Here is a 17,043-nt window from a genome sequence, read left to right as displayed (position 1 = left end):
AAAGTCATACTATAGTACGTCGTCCAAAATATTCAAAAAAAGTCATACTATAGCATGTCGTCCAAAAAGTGACCCAAAAGTCATTTTAGTATAGAGTATATAGTATAGAGTATATTGTAGAGTATATAGTATAGAGCAGGGGTGTCAAACTCATTTTAGTTAAGGGGCCACATACTGCCCACTTTGATCTCAAGTGGGCCAGACCAGTAAAATCATAGCATAATAACGACAATATTTCTCTATGTTTAAATCATTGGTGAAGGTTTTTGGATGATAAACCCTACTTTAAGGTCTTTCAACAATAAACTAGAAACATAAAGACCAAAAACTCAGACATCAGCCCACTGTTTATCTGCCCGGGCTCTCCTCTGCAGATTCCCTAGCAGCGAGCGCTTCTTCCTCCGGAGCAGACGTCGCATTTACGCTGTTTTTGAAGCAATTACTGGATCGATTAAAAAAAAAATTACAAAACGTTTGTTCTCATAAACCTCCATATTCTCATAGAAATGCACTTTATGTCTTTCTGTAAATTTCACACTTAGCAAAGTCATCCGGCGGGCCGAGCTGGACCCCCTGGCGGGCCGGATACGGCCCATGGGCCGTATGTTTGACACCCCTGGTATAGAGTATATAGTATAAAGTATATAATATAGAGTATATTGTATAGAGTATATACTACCGGCTGTAGTCTAATTTTTGCCCGTAAATTTCACAAAAAGTAAAGTGGGTCTGTAGTAAAATATACTAGAAGTCTGAGAGTAAATTGTAATGCTTGAACTTCTTAGTGACACAAAGCTGGGATAGAAACGTTGTACTTGGAAGTTCTCCACACTAAACCACTCTTGGCACTATTTAATGATGATATGGATTTCTGTGAATGACCAACATAAAGATTCTATATTATTCTGCATAAATTGATGAAAATGAAATGATTCTCTAAATGAATGCCTTTACATATAAATGAGAGGAGTCCCTGCACCAGTGTTTGAGAAGAGGGCAGAGGCAGGCATTTCAAATTCTTAAAAGAACCTGCACCTCTGACCTTGTCATTAGATGGTAGTTGCTAAATTCGACAAACTAGAAGGTCCAGTGCCAATTAGCTTCCTCCATGCATGCTTTACCTCCTAATCCTAATTCATGGACAAGTGACGATGATAAATGTGTGGTCAAAATAGTAAAAAAAACAAACAAATAAAACCTATTTTTGAAATACATATTTCAGTTAAGTCCTAACTAAATAAATCACAAAGCATATTTGCAGTGTGAATCCACTTCAAAAGGAATTAGTCCCCCATTAATGATTTCAAAGGCAACATGAGACAACAGAGAGCAAAGGTCTGTTGACATAACTGCAGCTGCAGTCATACAGGACCTCCATTTGGGAAAGTGGTTGTAGTCAAGCCAGTGTACAGAAATAAGAGTACAAAACAGACCTCGAAACTTATTTTATCTTCACTCAGAGAGGTATTACAGTTTTCCTCCAGCACAGTTTAATATTACTCCAACTCTGTGGCGCAAAGTGATGACGTCTTTGTTCATACTGTTGATTTATGAGCAGCACAGTAGAAATAGAAACTTTGGTTTGCACTTAAGAAAAGGACAGAGTGGGGCATACGAAGCACTGGATTTCAAGTCTGCGATGAAAACAAACTGCAATTGGAGACGCAGCCAGCCCAGTGGTCACAAGTTCAGCCGAGGCATCCTGCAGTGTCGTCGATGCCATCTAATAGCACAGATTGTATGTCGACACACCGATGTGTTGAGTCTTCACAACAGAGGACCGTGCACAAATCAACTGCATCAACGTACAATCAACCCACAACGGTGGGAGCCGGTCGGTGCGCTGCGCTGCAGGTACGGAAAAATATCGCAAACGTTAAAACAACAACTAATATTTATTTACATTCTGAACAATTACCTCATACAAAACATTATCCAATGAACAGGATATCACATTAAAAACAACCAAGTCTTTAGAACTCCAGAAGACTTCTTTGAAGCGCTTCTTCCAACTCTGTAAAAAATTTAAAAAAAAGGAGCAGAACATGAGGATCTCTAAAGAACACTGATTTACAACGGCATTGTAACAACACGGAGAAACTTTGTCGACCTATTTGTAATTGTGAGATTGTCTTTTCTTCTTCAGCCTTAAGTACACTAACATTTGATCGTTTATAATCTTTTGCAGCTCCTACAATTCATTCAAACTATATGAACATGTGAGCTCACTTCAATATGTAAAACATTTGATTACATCATATATATATATATATATATATACAAAAAAAAATTGTGGAGGTATTAAATAATTAAACCACATACAGTTTAAAATGACGAGGAAAAATGATTTTTACACCCAAAACAATGTTTGACTGACAAACTAGTTTGCCTTCCTTTAGCTTGCAGAACTGTTTGACAACATCTGGCCATGGAAACATCCAGTTTCTCTGACAGCTGTGGTGAAAGTTTCCTCCATGTTTCAGTCAACAAAGATTTCAGTCCATCCAACTGGAGCTTCGACAAACTAGGATTTTCTTCTCCATGCCATCCCTCAGGTGTGAAGGATTTAGGTCAGAGCTCTGGGAGAGCCCGTCTAAGACTTTGATTTTACTCCGGGGCAAAACATTCCTTCAAAAGGCGGCTGGTATGCTTTGGTACGCTGTTCTTATACCCGCTGATCCCGCCTCAAATGGTCGGTGAACTAAGTTGTGTCTGGTAATTCTTGTAGATCTCTTACTGCTGTTTCTCGCTTGTTTTTTTTCTTGTTTTTTCACACAACAACGTAGTACAGTCTGCTGCAGGTTTTTTTTGTGTGTATTTTGTTCTAAGCCACAAGTTCTCCCTCTCAAGTTCTCAAGAGTCCATTAACGCACCTCTCCCGTGGTATTCACGACGTCGGAAATAAAAAACTATCGCTCAGCCCCGAGTTCACAAGTTGTGATGTGTTTGCTGACGTTTTCGGCTATAGAAGTTACATTTTTGTTGAATGTTAAGCTAATATATTGTAATTCTACTCATGTAGAGTTTTGCTTCATAACTCAAATATTGCATCTGTGGAAAACTCATGCTTCTGAGTACCTCAAATACTTAAGTCATTTCGAGATGTATCTTAATGTTCTCTGAAATCTCAACCTGACTGATCTATTTTCTTAGAATTTTTTTTAAATTTACAGTCGTTCTGAACATATTTAACATTTTCTGGACTTCATGGAACCATCTGTCCACATATGTTTTTGGGGCCACTGTCCATCTTATCACTGCAAAGACAAACTTAATAGTCTTCAGACAACTGGAACTGTGCTGACAACATTTCCCTTCCTTAACATGCAGCACAACCATAGCAGTCAGTACTTTATACACTGTAATGGGTGTTTATCTCCATTTAATTGTGGTGTGTATCACATATGGTGCTTTGATAGGAAACTGAACAGTTAAGAAGAGTGCATCACATTTTCCTCACAACTGAGAGCAACACTCAAGGAATATTTATCAGACAGAATTTTCTTCATCTAAAATTATTATTGTGAAATATTTCACGGTCAGAGACTGGTACATAAAGAGAAATACAGCAAACTCTACAAAAGCGAGTAGAATATAGTAGAGAATGCAGCTGTTGGGACATAAAGCTGCAGTGATTTATAAAGTCTAAACTGTTCTTCTCAGGGGGGGGAAACACAAGGATTACATGGTCAACCATATAAACACATACCTGCTGACTCTCTCGCTTCTTCTGCGCTCGAAGACGGTGCATGGCTCATTTCTTCATCCGATTCATCTGTAATACAATACAGAATAATTGAGCAGCTAATCTATTAAAAGTCGACATAAGTTACTATATTAAAACAATCCATTGTAAATATAATACCGCATCACACGTTGTTTATAAGGCATTCAGAACTTTCACGTTGCAGATCAATAGTGTGTCTGCTGTTAATTTAACTGACAAACTGACCCGTATTAGGGTTTTATGTCGCACATATTTCATACGTTTGAAACAAAGTTAAGTATGTATGTATTTGGTGTTTGGTCTGTATTTACTCATCTCTCTGAGGTGCGAGTTAAACGGTGACAAGTTATAGTTTATAACTTACTTTCATGAGCTTCACTCTCGTTGTCGGCCTGAACACTGTTCAAAGTCTTCACCCGTGTTCCTTCTTCAATCTCTGCAAATGACAGTTTAAAAAATGGAATTTAAAAGCCGAATGCAAACATAGACCATAAATATCAATCATCTTAATTGATTTACCATTGTCGGCTGGTTGGATCTCCACAGCCAGGTCTTTCCTGCAGGTCCTGGAGCTCGTGCAGGGTTCCAGCGTGCAGTGTCGGGAGTGATAGTGTTTATGGAAACCCGGTACACCCGTGAAACTCTCCTGGCAAACTTTGCATTCGACATCAAAGGTCTTATCCAGGTTTAAGGCCGTGTGTTTTGTGTGGACGTGAGTCTTTATCTGTGCGTATGATGGCACAGATACAGCACAGGGAGCGCAAACATAATGACATCTTCCTTCAGCGGTCAGATTCCTCATGCATTGTGTATAAGTGCCTTTCATTTCCTCTTTGCTCCCTTCTGAAGCCATGCATGGGCACGTAAGCCGACTGGTCCTTTCTGCCGCAGCGGGCTGAACGACTTCGGCGTCATCCATGCAGTAGTAGTCCTTACTGTGAAGGCTCATGTAGTGTTCCAAGAACTCGCCCTCGGATTCGAACTGCATGCTGTCGCAGAGGCCGCAGAAATAGGAGCTCTGTATCTGCCCGTCATGCTCGTTCATACAGTGTCTCCTTACAGTAGACTCTTTAAAGAACTTCTGAGGACAGTGTCCACAGATGAACCTCTGAAAGCTGTGACTGCTCATGTCACTGCAGTGTTTGTGGACTGTTGCCTCGGAGTCAAAGATGTCCTCGCACATCCTGCACATCCATGAGTTCTGTACTTTTAAAGAAGATGTCTCGGCTGCGTTCTGCTGGACTTTGGCTGCAGAGGACGAGTGCGGGGCGACTTTGTTGCTGGTCGATGGCTTGGCATTGATGACTGCGACCAGCTCTTCGGGCACTTCTTGTTCGGCGAAGTAGGTGTGTCCACTGTGACCCTCCGAAACGTGCGACAGGATGTCTTCATATCGGGGCATTTCCACGCTGCACTTGCGGCAGTAGAAGAGGAAGTTGGAGAGATGCGCGCCGCCATGAAAGCGACTCATGTGCAGGCGGGTAATTGAAGACTCCCCCATGTGTTTGCCACACACACCGCACTGATGGAAAATCTGGTTCACAGCCAGTAGATGCTTACTGGCTGCAGTCTCCTCCAAGAACTGTAGGCCGCACTCGCAGTACCATGCTGTTGTTAAAGTCCTGTTGCTGCCGGCATTCATTCTTGGACTCGGTCTCTTCCGTTTGGCTTGAAAACCATCACCATCACTCCTCTTCATGCTTCTTTTTTGAAAAGGTGCGTCAAGGACAGTGGACTGTCTTTTCTCCTGTGCCTCTGAGGTCCTGTGGGTGTGTTGAATTTCACTAAACCGGCAGTGCTGAAGAAGTGCTTTTGCCATTGTTTGGTTGACCTCAACATCGTGCTGCATCGATTCTTTGTGTCTCTCAATTTCAGCTTGGCTAAGGAAGATTTTACAGCAGAGGGAACACTGTCCTCGCACTTGCAGCTGCTTCATTACTTGCATTACGGTTTGGTCAGCCATGGCCACAGCACAGCCCTGTCTGCAGTACACACTGAAAGAGAAAAGAGAGAAAAAAAAAAAGACCAGTTCAAAATCTGACCAACAAAAGACCAGTGTCTGCTATACAAACACAATATCAAAAGATACTAATACGTGCACTGAAAAAAATCATAATGAAACCTACTTGAAGTGAGCTTGAGCTACTTTATGTGACATCAGTACTTTGTGACATAAAGAGCATCGGACACTGAACGTTGCAGCCTTGCACAAAGTGACGAGACGATTCTTTACATGTTGTGGGACAGGAACAGGAAGAGCTCTTCCTCTGGTTTCTTTAACAAGAAAAAGTGAAAGGTAAATGTAATCTTGCTCATATAATACCTTCCTGTCTTATGGAGTTTGTTTCATTTAGAAAATTCCCCTTATCTAGTATGCATTGGAAACTTGGGACATAAAAACCTTTTCAAGAATGGAAGAATACAATCACTTGTGTGCAAGAAATACATTCAGTAGTACAGACACACATGCATCAATTAGTAAATCCGTACACCTGCACTGATGAAACAATTTGTTTTTCCAATAATAACTACATTTTCTCTTCCCCGTGCCCGTTCATTTAGGTGATTTGGAGCTATACTGAAATTTTAAAAACCTTACCATTCAAGGCGAGTGACTCTGTAAAGTGGTTTTTGGTTGACATGTGCTGGAGACACTCGTCTCTGAGGTTGAAGAGGAGGTAGCAAGCAGGACAAGCAAAACACACGATGCGTTGATAGTGCTGATCAATGTTGTGACCATCAGCACGAGAGGAGGACACCTAGGAGTGAAAACAACATAATTCAGAATTGTTGTACCACTGCAGATTAATAGTTATGATCTACTATTAAACAATATGTAATTAATGAATCATTCAAAGCACATTGAGAAAAGTGCATAAACCTTAGACTCAAGATGGTTCCTCCAAGCTTCTTTAGTCAGAAAATGTTGACCACAGGCAACACAGGCAAAGAACTCAGACGGACTTCCTTTAAGATTGATTGCTGGGTCACAAGGGGAGTGATCAAACCTGCACACAAGGTCATGTACTCAACACATACATAAAATAGTCATATGTGTACCCAGAAAAATCAATGAAGGCATGATGGTTATGCTGACATGAACAGTTACGGATTACCTTTTCAAGTGCCCATCAAGGAGGGAAGCATTGTCATAAACTCGACCGCAGTTAATCACTGGACACGTGTGTCTGGTTGAACTGTTGCTGGGGAAAGAAACAGGCCTGCGTCTTCTTCCAGAACCAGAACTGATCACTCCAGGCTGAAGACCTATACAACACAACAGTACAGCAGGACAAGTCTCACACTTTGAGTCAGTCAACTGACACAACTTCAGTGGTGGCACAGTAATACAGTATTGTCTCATCCACATGCCAATCTGTTTAAAACACATTACATAATCCATCTAGCAATGGAAATGGGTCACTGCAGCAGGACAAAAGCACATACTGATACAAATATGACACACACACACACACGACATGACAGAAAAACATGGTTTACTGGCTTGAGTCAAGTCAAACACAGTTATTTGCAAATGACAATGTCAGTGATTATGCAAAGGATTTCTGATATAGATTTAATTATTTTTTTTTACCTGGCATCTTTAACCACATGTCCACACAGTGCCTTGCTTCCTGATTAACTCCATTTGGGGAACTAAATGCCAACTCCTGCTGTCCATGAGCTTTCTGCAAGATCTGCTTCTCCTGAAAAAGAGACAAAGAGACAACAGCGTCGTAACATATCCTAACACATCTTTATATCTGCCTTATATGAAATACACGTCGGTAAAAAACAAAAAACAAAAAACAAACAGAAAGTGTTTAATATTAGTTATCTAAGTGACCAGCATTGTAATGCTGTTGAGAGTAAATACATTGTTATTGGTTTAATTTAGTAGTGCAGGTTGGTACAGTCATATGTATTCTATCTATTGGGGCCACAGGGTGGCACTGTTGCTGCCAGAACTGGCCTGAATTCACAGAGCCATCCTACTGGGCACTTAAAGCTACAGTCAGTCTTTACATGAAAATCAAAGTAAAAACTGTTATTTATAAAAAGTGACAGACTGGAGTTTTCTGACAAAGATATGAATTTTTCTTTTTTTTGCAGAGTACATTATACATAAAAGACTATAATTACAAAATATTAGGCTATCACAGCTTTTTATATAAGCATTTTAAATTTGTATTCAGGGTAGATCCCACAGGAAGGCATTATCTACTTTACTTCACCAATGTAAATGTTGTGCTAAATAAAGAAACAGTAGCAGAATACATTTGATCTCAGTGCTGTACACATACAAATTTTAAGTTAAAAATTGCGTGCATTACGACCATTTTATCTTTATACAATTTTTTTCTTTCTGATGATCACAACATTTTGCTTTTTAATACACAATGAAGCAACAAAATGAAGACAAATATCGGACATTAAATAAGAAGGCAACCTGCTACAATACAATAGCTTATTTACACTTGAACAAACGATGGCACCCACTTTATGAGAAGCAACCTTACCTTGAATGCTCGACATTTATCTGCCCGTTCCTTTTTCTCCAGAGCCACCTGGTGTGCCAGTCTGTCGAGTGTAGATGTGACACGCGCTTTATGTCGCGTGATTTTATTTTCAAGCTGCAGTTGACAAAAAAGAAAAATTTAAAAAAAAAATGGAATGACGTATTCAGAAAGCCCTACAGGCAGGTATTCATAAAATCTAATAAATCGATATTCTATGTAGACGCTCACCGTGACTCCTAATGATGAACATCCCTCATCTTCACTATCACTCAACAGATCAATACATTCAACCACTGGTCTGAGAGGACCCTCCTAAAGGACGCATAAGACACCATGTCAGTGTTATAAAACACAGAGCTGGACAAGCCCTTTCATAGTTGGTCAATTACACATATTTGTTCTTCAGGTTCTGTGCTTTAACACATTTCATTTGAAATAAAATGGCGGATATTAAAGCTTTAATAAAGATCACAGTGTGAGAGATGTAGCCCTTTAAAAACACACAGGGTCCAAAGTTTAGAGGTTCAAAAGTAACTGGACAGATACACAATCAGACTGAGATCAGGTTATTGACTTGCTGGTCAAACATATTCCACCCATCTATCGATTTTTGGCAAACCAACTCCATTTTATATTGATTTTTTTCTTTAGCCTTATTATTCTCTTCACTTGCATGGTCATCTCTTTGACCCTCATTATGGCTACAATCAACAATCACTTTTATTATCTATCTATATGTCAATTCTTTTCTCATTCATTAATCAGCTGTTTGGTCTTTTAATTGTCAGAACATGTTTACCAGTGTTTTCGTAAGGAGAAGGCATAGCCTAAAATGTCTTGTTGTATCCTGACCAGCAGTCCATAACCAAAATATATAATGTTTATTGAACTGGAATTAGAGATTTTTGCACTTTTTTCATAAAAAAAAAGAAAAAAAAAGAAAGGTTAATCAATTATCAAACCGGTTCGGGATTCATTTTCTGTTCATTAACCAAGAAATACATCTACTAATTATTGCAGCTCTAATCCTCATATTAACAGACATATTGTGTCCCACAGCTAACTTTGAAATGACACAACACTGTCCAAGACAGATATAGTAGTCAAGTATCTACTTTTGAACCCCTTAAATCTGGGCACTGCTGTATTTAATAGCTATATCGCCCACACACCGTTTTCTGTATTCATTCAAACCCACTCAATTCAAAGCTGATAATTGGCACCGTAATGTAGAAGTCTAACTAAAAAGCCTGCAGCACCAAACATTTTAAACTGTCCAAATACGACCACTGCTCTGCAATGTACATCTATAAATCCATAGAAAACTACAAAACCTATACAAAGTTTAAAAAAAAAAAAAGAAAAAAAAGGGTGATTTCCAAATTTTAACACAACTTTGAAAAGAGAGATGATCTATTTCTCAATCATCGCTACAGCCACACAGTATATGGAACAAGCTGCAGCTCATTTTGAGCAATGAATCAAACGTTATACATTAATGAATAAAGTCACATGGCAATCCAGTCTGATCATCAGGCCACATTAAAAATGGTGTTGCAGATTTAGCCCATTGAAATTTACCCCGACTGGAATGAAGCAATTGCTGTTGATTATGTTTATCATTAAAACCATGTTGTTGTTGTTGTTTTTTTAACAGATGAAGCGTGCACATGACTTACCGATACAAACTCCACTTCTTCTCCCACATCATCTTCATCTGCTTGAATTGGAGAAGACATTTTTTTTTTTTTTTTTCTGTGGAAAAACGACATACTAAATGTCAATTTTGAAGCTGCAGCCCTCACTTTGAGCATGCATCCGACACGAGAGGATCGAGGGGACCGTGCACTGGTTAATAAGCGCGACAGACCACAGCGGTCGTTCAACTTTAGGCCTGCAGACAAAAAAAAAAGAGTACATCAGTGCCTGTTTTATAATACGCTTCATAAAGGTGGACCAACTACGAACAGCAGGACGGAGTGCGTGGATGTTGTCCGGCTGCATTAATAGATGCATTAGGTTTTAGCCAGTTTGACAAAACAGCATCGCTGGCTCAGCAGGTTGCCAGAGTATGATCCTCGTATCAAGTTAACGTTGCACACATTTTAAAAACGTAGTATTATCGACCGGATGGCGGGTTTTTAATACTTAGCAACCGTTCAGGCAACTTCGTGTCGATGTTAGGCTTGTGCGAAGTAACAACAACAAAAAAACAACACGATTTACAGCAGTGTAGTGCGGGTCCCTTACATTAAAACTCAATCCAACCCATGTAAAAAAAAATAAAAAAAATCCAACATGGGGCATAATGTATTCCCCGTTTAGCCGCCAGAGCGCTCCTCCTCTTGTGTGCTCCGCACTGGAGGCGGGAGGTGGATCGCCGCGGTCTTAAATCAGTGTTGTTGCGACATACCTTTGAAACCAGCAGGGGGCAGGACTGAGCTCCGAGCTGCTGAACGCCACTTCAAAAAGTCAAGCGAAGAAGAAGTGGAACGTTCAAGGACCGCCGGAAGGCGAGACGGGGGGGAAAAAAAAAAAAAAAGAAAAAGAAAAAAAAGGGGGCATTTAGCTGTAATGGTACCGTACAAGTCGTGTTTCACTCGGCATCGACTTGAAGCACAATCCTGTCACCCTTAAGACGTCCGCTCATCTTCAAATGGGTTTGTACCGCCGCCTGGTGAACTACTTTATTCGCGGCGAAATCTGGAAACGGGTGCTTCACACCATCAACAGTCCGGAACACGTGGGGGGCTCTAAGTCAGCTAACGTTAGCTTAGCTCTTTGATGTTTGCGGTCGCTTAATGTTCCGCCACAGGTTGACCTGCTTTTTGGGGTTAATCAAATATGGTTTAAAATGAACAAATCTCTCAAGGTGAGTATCACGATACCTGCTGCTTATTCTTTTTGACTCCTCCGTTGACAGAGTTGCTATTAATAGACGTAAACGCAGCTCGTCCGGTCTGCGACGTCATGTGTGCGCTCCTTTTGTACGCGGAGTGTGCCGCAAGGACGGGGTCATTGGTTGTTTAAAACGAGAACAAACCCCGCCCATGTGCTCTTACCTCATCCCGGCCCCGAGTGAAATGCTGTTGCTAACGATATATGTATTATTATATGTAACTGTATTCATACGCGTTGCATGTTTTTAAATTATGCCAAAAGTTTCTGTCACTGATATTACAGTATTTTATGTCATTGCATGCAACTTGGTTGACTTAAATATGTGTGGTCATTTAGGAACAGGTACTATATTTAGAAATATATATATATATTTTTTTTTAACAATGATTGTACAATAATGGGTTGCAGCTATGTGGGAATCACCTCCGTGTTGCAGCCAAACACCTTAAAACACACGTGTCATTTTGCAGCATCAAATTCAAACCTCTTTCTGAAATGACCTGGATTCAAACCAGGAGCCACGAAGGAAGCAAGCAAACAACCAGGCAGGTATCTGGCTACTCGGGAAAATGGGAGTAATGAATAACAAGTGTTCATGTAAGTGTCTATATTTACATTTATGATCACAACTGAATATTTGGTACACCACTTTTATACACATAAAACACACAATATAATGTGTACATTTTTGCTTCAAAAAGGAATACTTTTTTAAATTTTTGTTTAAAATCATATTTGGAAACGTGTGCAAATGGGGTGGGCAAAAAAAAAAAAATGTAGAAACACGCCTCATTATGATGGAGTCCAGTTCAACACCACGGCAAGCTGCATCTTCAAACGTTTATCATTACCTCATAGGAAATGAAAATGAAATGTTCTGTTGGTAAAGGTAGAATTTGTGTCTGAGCCTTTGTTTTGGATTGTATTAGATGTTACAGGTGCATATATATATATTTATGTTGTCATACATGGCGTATTAATCTCTATTTAGTATATTATGTAAAAATGTATCAACTCATGCAATGTATGGTTTTGGATGACTGTGTATATGGATTAAATTTGACATACACAGACAATATGGTTATTGCATATCCTGTAAACACATGTTTAACATACTACCCTTTTAAGATTACAAATAAAACTTTGTTTTCTTCCAGTCTCAATTTGCCTCCCAGAGTCTTTCATCTGACAGAAGAAAAAAAAAACGGTACCGGTTCATCCAAAAATTACATAACCCATGTTGGATTACCACCAGAGTCGGTTTATCTGCTTTTTTTTTTCCCCCCTCCCCTCCCTAATCCTCAAAGTGTCTCTAAATAGCAACTGTCTCATTTCTGCCTGTCAGTACATGATGTATGTTGCAGAGATGGCAAGAAGGCCTATTCAGGAAATATCAGACAGACATTGTGGTGGTACCATTGTGTGTGTGTATATATATATATATATAATATATATAATAGATTACAATAAAGAATATGTGCCTATGAACTGGCCCTGTAGACTGTTGAGTTGTGCAGACAACCAAAAGGTCTATATGAATTATGAGTAGCCTACTTTTGTAATTACCATCACAACGTTATCCTTTTTTTAACAGACCGCTCTGCAGCAGATTACGGCGATGCTGGGATGAATCTGCTGACTCTCCCTGCCCCTGTGGAAAAATAAATAAATAAAACTTGCGCCTCTGCTGAGTCATGCATTGTACCTCGCATTAATGGTATCAATAGTCTGGACTGTACTCTTTGGACCAACACGCTTTTCCACGGTTTTGCTGTGTGATGTCTCACGTATGTCAGCGAGTGTCTTGAGTCTCATCTCGAGCTTTCGGCGTTTTAACGGCAGGAGAGGAGAGCCAGCTGTCTGAGGCTGCCGGAGCTGCCCTACATCCCGCCTTACGATGATCGCTGCGGCGTTTTTGGTGCTGCTAAGGCCGTACAGCATTCAATGTGTGCTGCTCTTATTGTTGCTTTTGCTCGGGACTATTGCGACAATCTTGTTTTTCTGCTGCTGGCATCGCAGGCTCCGTAATGGGAAGCATCCAATAAAATCGGTGCTCTCCGGACGCTCCAAGAGCCGCGGTGAGTAGTGCAAGGCCAGCCGCATCTCCTCATCCCGACAGCTCATTTCTGGACATGAATATTCTGTACGAGTTCATTATCTTGTTTGTGAGCAGTGTTCTAGCGATCAGTAGAGTTCAGTTTGACTTCTGCAGTTTGAGCTCTTAAGATGAGACAAACACGACTTTCGTGGAGGTGTTTAATGTGCGTGAATACAGCTAGGGATCTTGGTTTAGCCTGTACTATCTTGGAAGTTGATCATATTTTAAACGAGTGCATAGTTTATGATACAAAAAAAAAATGTCATATATAAGTTGAATTGTTAGACTATAACATTTATTATGTGTCCTGTAGTTGGCCTCCGAACGCACCATTTCCGATCAGAGGTAGGATGAACTTTTTCCATTATGGTCTTGTCACTATTTTGGCGAAATAATGAGTTAAATGTGTAGAAGCTCGAATGACGACATGCTGCCTAAAGTAGTTTAACAAGTGCGTTCCCCTTAATTCCGTTTCTTCGGACCAATCTCGAGGACTGCATGACTATTTTAGGGACTGCTGTGCGCAATGCGCATGTGTTATCAATAAATAATGTAGGTGATTTTGCAGTTTCATTCTTTAAGGTGGGTCAAAACTCTTTACTGCCTCATAATCGCGTGGGTTACAAATGCAAGTGAGCTGATCTAAGCTTTTATTTTATGATATAGTTATTGTATATTTGCCATCATATTTTGATACTGTCTGAATGCAACCACTTCAGCTTCATTCGATGCGTTTCCGTTCTACGCATTTTGCTTTCAAAATAAAACTAGGACACTTCAAAACCCGTATGTCGTATGTGTACTTCAGAATTCAAAAAACGCATTAAAACCACTACCACCCCCAAAATTATAATTAAACATATGGAAAAAAAAACTATTTTGGACCGAATTGTGTGGCAGTAATTGATCCTCCTGACATGGCCTATGAAAAGGCTTTTTTGAAATTGTATTAAAACTGAAAGTAATCCTAGCAAATTTAAAGTAACTATTAGTAGATCATTTATTTATTGAAAGTGCCATGTCTATGAGTTGTATTGCTATAGAGTGCATCTCCATTTAATATACTAATGCTTAAAATGTAAGCTTACCAAGTTACCATAGCAAAAGCTTGCCTTCCTTTGTGGGTCATGTTATTGAACCACAGGATGGTGAATCCCTACTGACTCAGTACTGCAGCTACGGATTCAGTATCATATTCAAGGACACAGTGGGATAGTTGTAGAGCCTTTATGTTGTAAACAGTATCCTCTGTAATCATCTTATCACAATAAGTCCCTCGATAAACGGCTCCTATAAAGAAAAATGAAATGGATACAATCATGGAGTTTCTCTATCATCAGTCCCTAACACTAGTGACTGATATCTAGATGCATAAAGTCATGGCAGTTCCCCTGTAGTTTAATAAACCTGAACTGTGTGACAATGGTTATTCATGATATGAGAGATTTTAATTTCTCCTGCCACGTCTGCTGAATGCACGATCTCCTCCCAGCTTGACATTTGTTGATTTTTCCCAGGGCTTCAGGCACAGTCCACGTCACTCAAGGAGGAGCATACATGCCCGAGTGACAGAAGAAAAGCCCAATCTGGTCGAGGTTCCAGAGAGTGAACCTGATTCATCATCGACTCTAAGAAAACGCAAAGTGAAGAAGAGAGTCCTGCCTGAATTTTACCAGTCTGTACAAGTCACCCCTACACGTAAACCTGTAGGTACTCCCCTTACGGAAACCATGATTGATACTGATGATGAAATGATACTATTTTTTGTGCTTGCTTCCCTCCACAGGGACATCAGGGTGCCTTTGAAGCCGGTAAGGAGTGGTAACTTGCTCAATAGGACAGAGGGCAGATGTTGTTGAAGGATGGTCTCTTTCTGGGTCCTATGAAATGAAATGTTACTGTGTTGGAACCTTTTATCCCAAGGTGTATTGTTTAATTATTGATCATTGTATGACAAATATTGATATAAATTAGCATTTTAATAGGTGAAGATAGGTTTTATTTTCTCTTCCAACATATGAAAACTGCAGGTTTAGCTCAAAATAACATAAGGCTTCCTTTTAAAAGGGTCATTTTAAGGGTCCAATAAATCCTGTAGATTTGGCATGAACCATTTCACGTTTTTTTTGTTTCAAAAAATGTGCAGTACATTTGTTCTAGATTGTACAATTTCAACAATACATTTAGCCAAATACAAGGTTTGCATAATAACAATTATTGGCTGATCACCAAATTACACCATGAATTCGCTATATTCTTGAGGACCACCATGACCCAGTGGTTTTACATTAACATGCAACTTCTGACAGTGCTGCAGCATTGGTAATTAACAAGTTGCAATGAATTTACTGCACCAACAAATCACAGTATATACATTAATAATAATCAGCTCTTATTTTACTGGTTCCAGCTTAATTTCAAATGATAATCATCCAAATGATCCTGTGATATCTTTTGATTTTCCTTAGTTTGTATTCATCCCGTATGCACGCTCGTTTGTGTCCTTTTTGATTCATTCTGAGTCTTTAACAGTTTACTATGTTGACATGGAAGCACGGTATGTATTCGTCACTCCCTGTTAACTCACCGCAGTTGTACATCTTCAACTTTTCATTTCCTTTACATTAGTCGAGAAATTAGCTGCACTGCTTCCAAACAAAAGTGCCTTGTCACCCTTCAATACTTTTATCAGTTTCAGATTCTGCAGTTAAAAAATGAGGTGAGGAAAGAGACAACACTCGACCCACATATTGGTAATTTCTTTCACCTGAAAGGAAACGCATGACTATAGGAACACAGAACTGAAGAAGCACAGGGCCTCAGCTGGAAATATGTTACTTATGGGAACGATACACATCGGCACATTGAAGTCCTTTGGTTGGTTGGGCTTTCTATATGTACTGCTGCTCTTATCCAAGAACAGGTTTTCTATAGTTTTAGATAAAGGAAGTCTAATCCCACATTTACAAACCCACCAAATCTTTGGGTGTTTGTAAGTGTGTCTGATTTTATTCATACCCAGCTTTTATCCCTACTGCAGAGGTCTGTAGCTGTTACTACTATTTAACATTCTTAGTGAGTACAAGACTTTACTGCTGTGTCAAGTCTTGTTTGATGTTTGAACTGAGTAACTGTTCAAAGTAACCTTTTGACCGGTGCAGACGTTTTGCAGCCTCCTCAGTTGTGTTGCAATATTGTACATAACTGAAACAAACAGTTTTGTGCTTTTTATCATTGCAATGCTCAGCAAAACAAGATACATAACAACCTGACCAGAGCGAGCTATCAGAAAAGATTTAGCATTGGTGTGTTACTATCACTTTTGATACTGTAAATCAAATATTTAGTTGCCATCAGGTCAAACTAAATAATGTTTGCAATTTTATTAAAACATTTGATGTGCAGGTGAAATGCTCAACCTGGCAGGAAGCAAAAGATAAACAACAATGAGGCAGTATTGTTTTTCTGAGCACACGAGTTTCAAAAAATTATTTGAACCACAGTGAGAATTATAATTTGGAGATTTAGGAAATCACGAGATGTCAAAGACAAGTGAGAAGATTTTAAAAATGTAATTAGCACAGGCCTTTAATTAGTCCGTTACGCATCATTTATGATATAATTTACATTTGTAGGTTACAACAATGTGAGAAAAAAATAAAACTATATTTTTGTTGTGTTTTTAAATATCTTTAAATGACCCTGATCAATGTACAATGTACATATTATTCACTGCAGGCAAAGCAGTTGCTGTCCTGTTTTTTTTTTTTAAATTTTATGTGAACTACTAAAACAGT

At 39.3% G+C, this 17,043-nt stretch overlaps 2 protein-coding genes across 14 annotated transcripts in view; one reads left to right on the top strand and one right to left on the bottom strand.

Moving 5' to 3' along the window:
* Positions 1-1,876: 1,876 nt before the first annotated feature.
* On the bottom strand, positions 1,877-10,200 carry znf451 (zinc finger protein 451). 2 transcript variants are annotated; one of them, XM_069713990.1, is made up of 12 exons: positions 9,927-10,200; positions 8,476-8,559; positions 8,248-8,361; positions 7,323-7,434; positions 6,844-6,994; positions 6,609-6,735; positions 6,327-6,486; positions 5,854-6,001; positions 4,247-5,721; positions 4,092-4,163; positions 3,710-3,775; positions 1,877-2,014 (listed from the first exon to the last, which is right to left on the bottom strand). In XM_069713990.1, exons 1-12 carry the CDS (start codon positions 10,059-10,061, stop codon positions 1,974-1,976), a joined length of 2,685 nt encoding a protein of 894 aa, XP_069570091.1. In that variant the 5' UTR covers positions 10,062-10,200; the 3' UTR covers positions 1,877-1,973. The 2 variants fall into 2 exon arrangements, with proteins under 2 accessions (XP_069570091.1, XP_069570092.1); XM_069713991.1 differs by lacking the exon at positions 8,476-8,559.
* A 2,617-nt stretch (positions 10,201-12,817) lies between these two features.
* The window catches only part of dst (dystonin), a 103,649-nt gene continuing 99,423 nt past the window's right edge, over positions 12,818-17,043 (top strand). For 7 of the 12 annotated variants that reach the window (XM_069713963.1, XM_069713968.1, XM_069713966.1 and 4 more), the window contains exons 1-3: positions 12,818-13,226; positions 13,560-13,591; positions 14,764-14,952. In XM_069713963.1, the coding sequence (XP_069570064.1) occupies positions 13,046-13,226; positions 13,560-13,591; positions 14,764-14,952 (402 nt within the window). In that variant the 5' untranslated portion in view covers positions 12,818-13,045. Of the gene's footprint in view, positions 13,227-13,559; positions 13,592-14,763; positions 14,953-15,032; positions 15,058-17,043 lie in introns of those variants that run through there. The other 5 variants (XM_069713974.1, XM_069713976.1, XM_069713969.1 and 2 more) reach the window with 2 other exon arrangements.

This window comes from Brachyistius frenatus, unplaced genomic scaffold (assembly GCF_029030835.1).
Source record: "Brachyistius frenatus isolate BFR_SWC_R1_liver_20210118 unplaced genomic scaffold, ASM2903083v1 Contig_124, whole genome shotgun sequence".
In the NCBI taxonomy this organism is placed as follows: Eukaryota; Metazoa; Chordata; class Actinopteri; family Embiotocidae; genus Brachyistius; species Brachyistius frenatus.
This window is presented reverse-complemented; position numbering and strand designations above follow the sequence as displayed.

Coding starts and splice junctions, on each gene's coding strand:
- znf451 (XM_069713990.1), bottom strand. CDS start 10,061: ATGCTCAAAGTGAGGGCTGCAGCTTCAAAATTGACATTTAGTATGTCG. Junction 6,995..7,322: donor CATGTGGTTAAAGATGCCAG/GTAAAAAAAAAT, acceptor TGTGTTGTATAG/GTCTTCAGCCTGGAGTGATC. Junction 3,776..4,091: donor CGAGAGTGAAGCTCATGAAA/GTAAGTTATAAA, acceptor ATTGTATTACAG/ATGAATCGGATGAAGAAATG.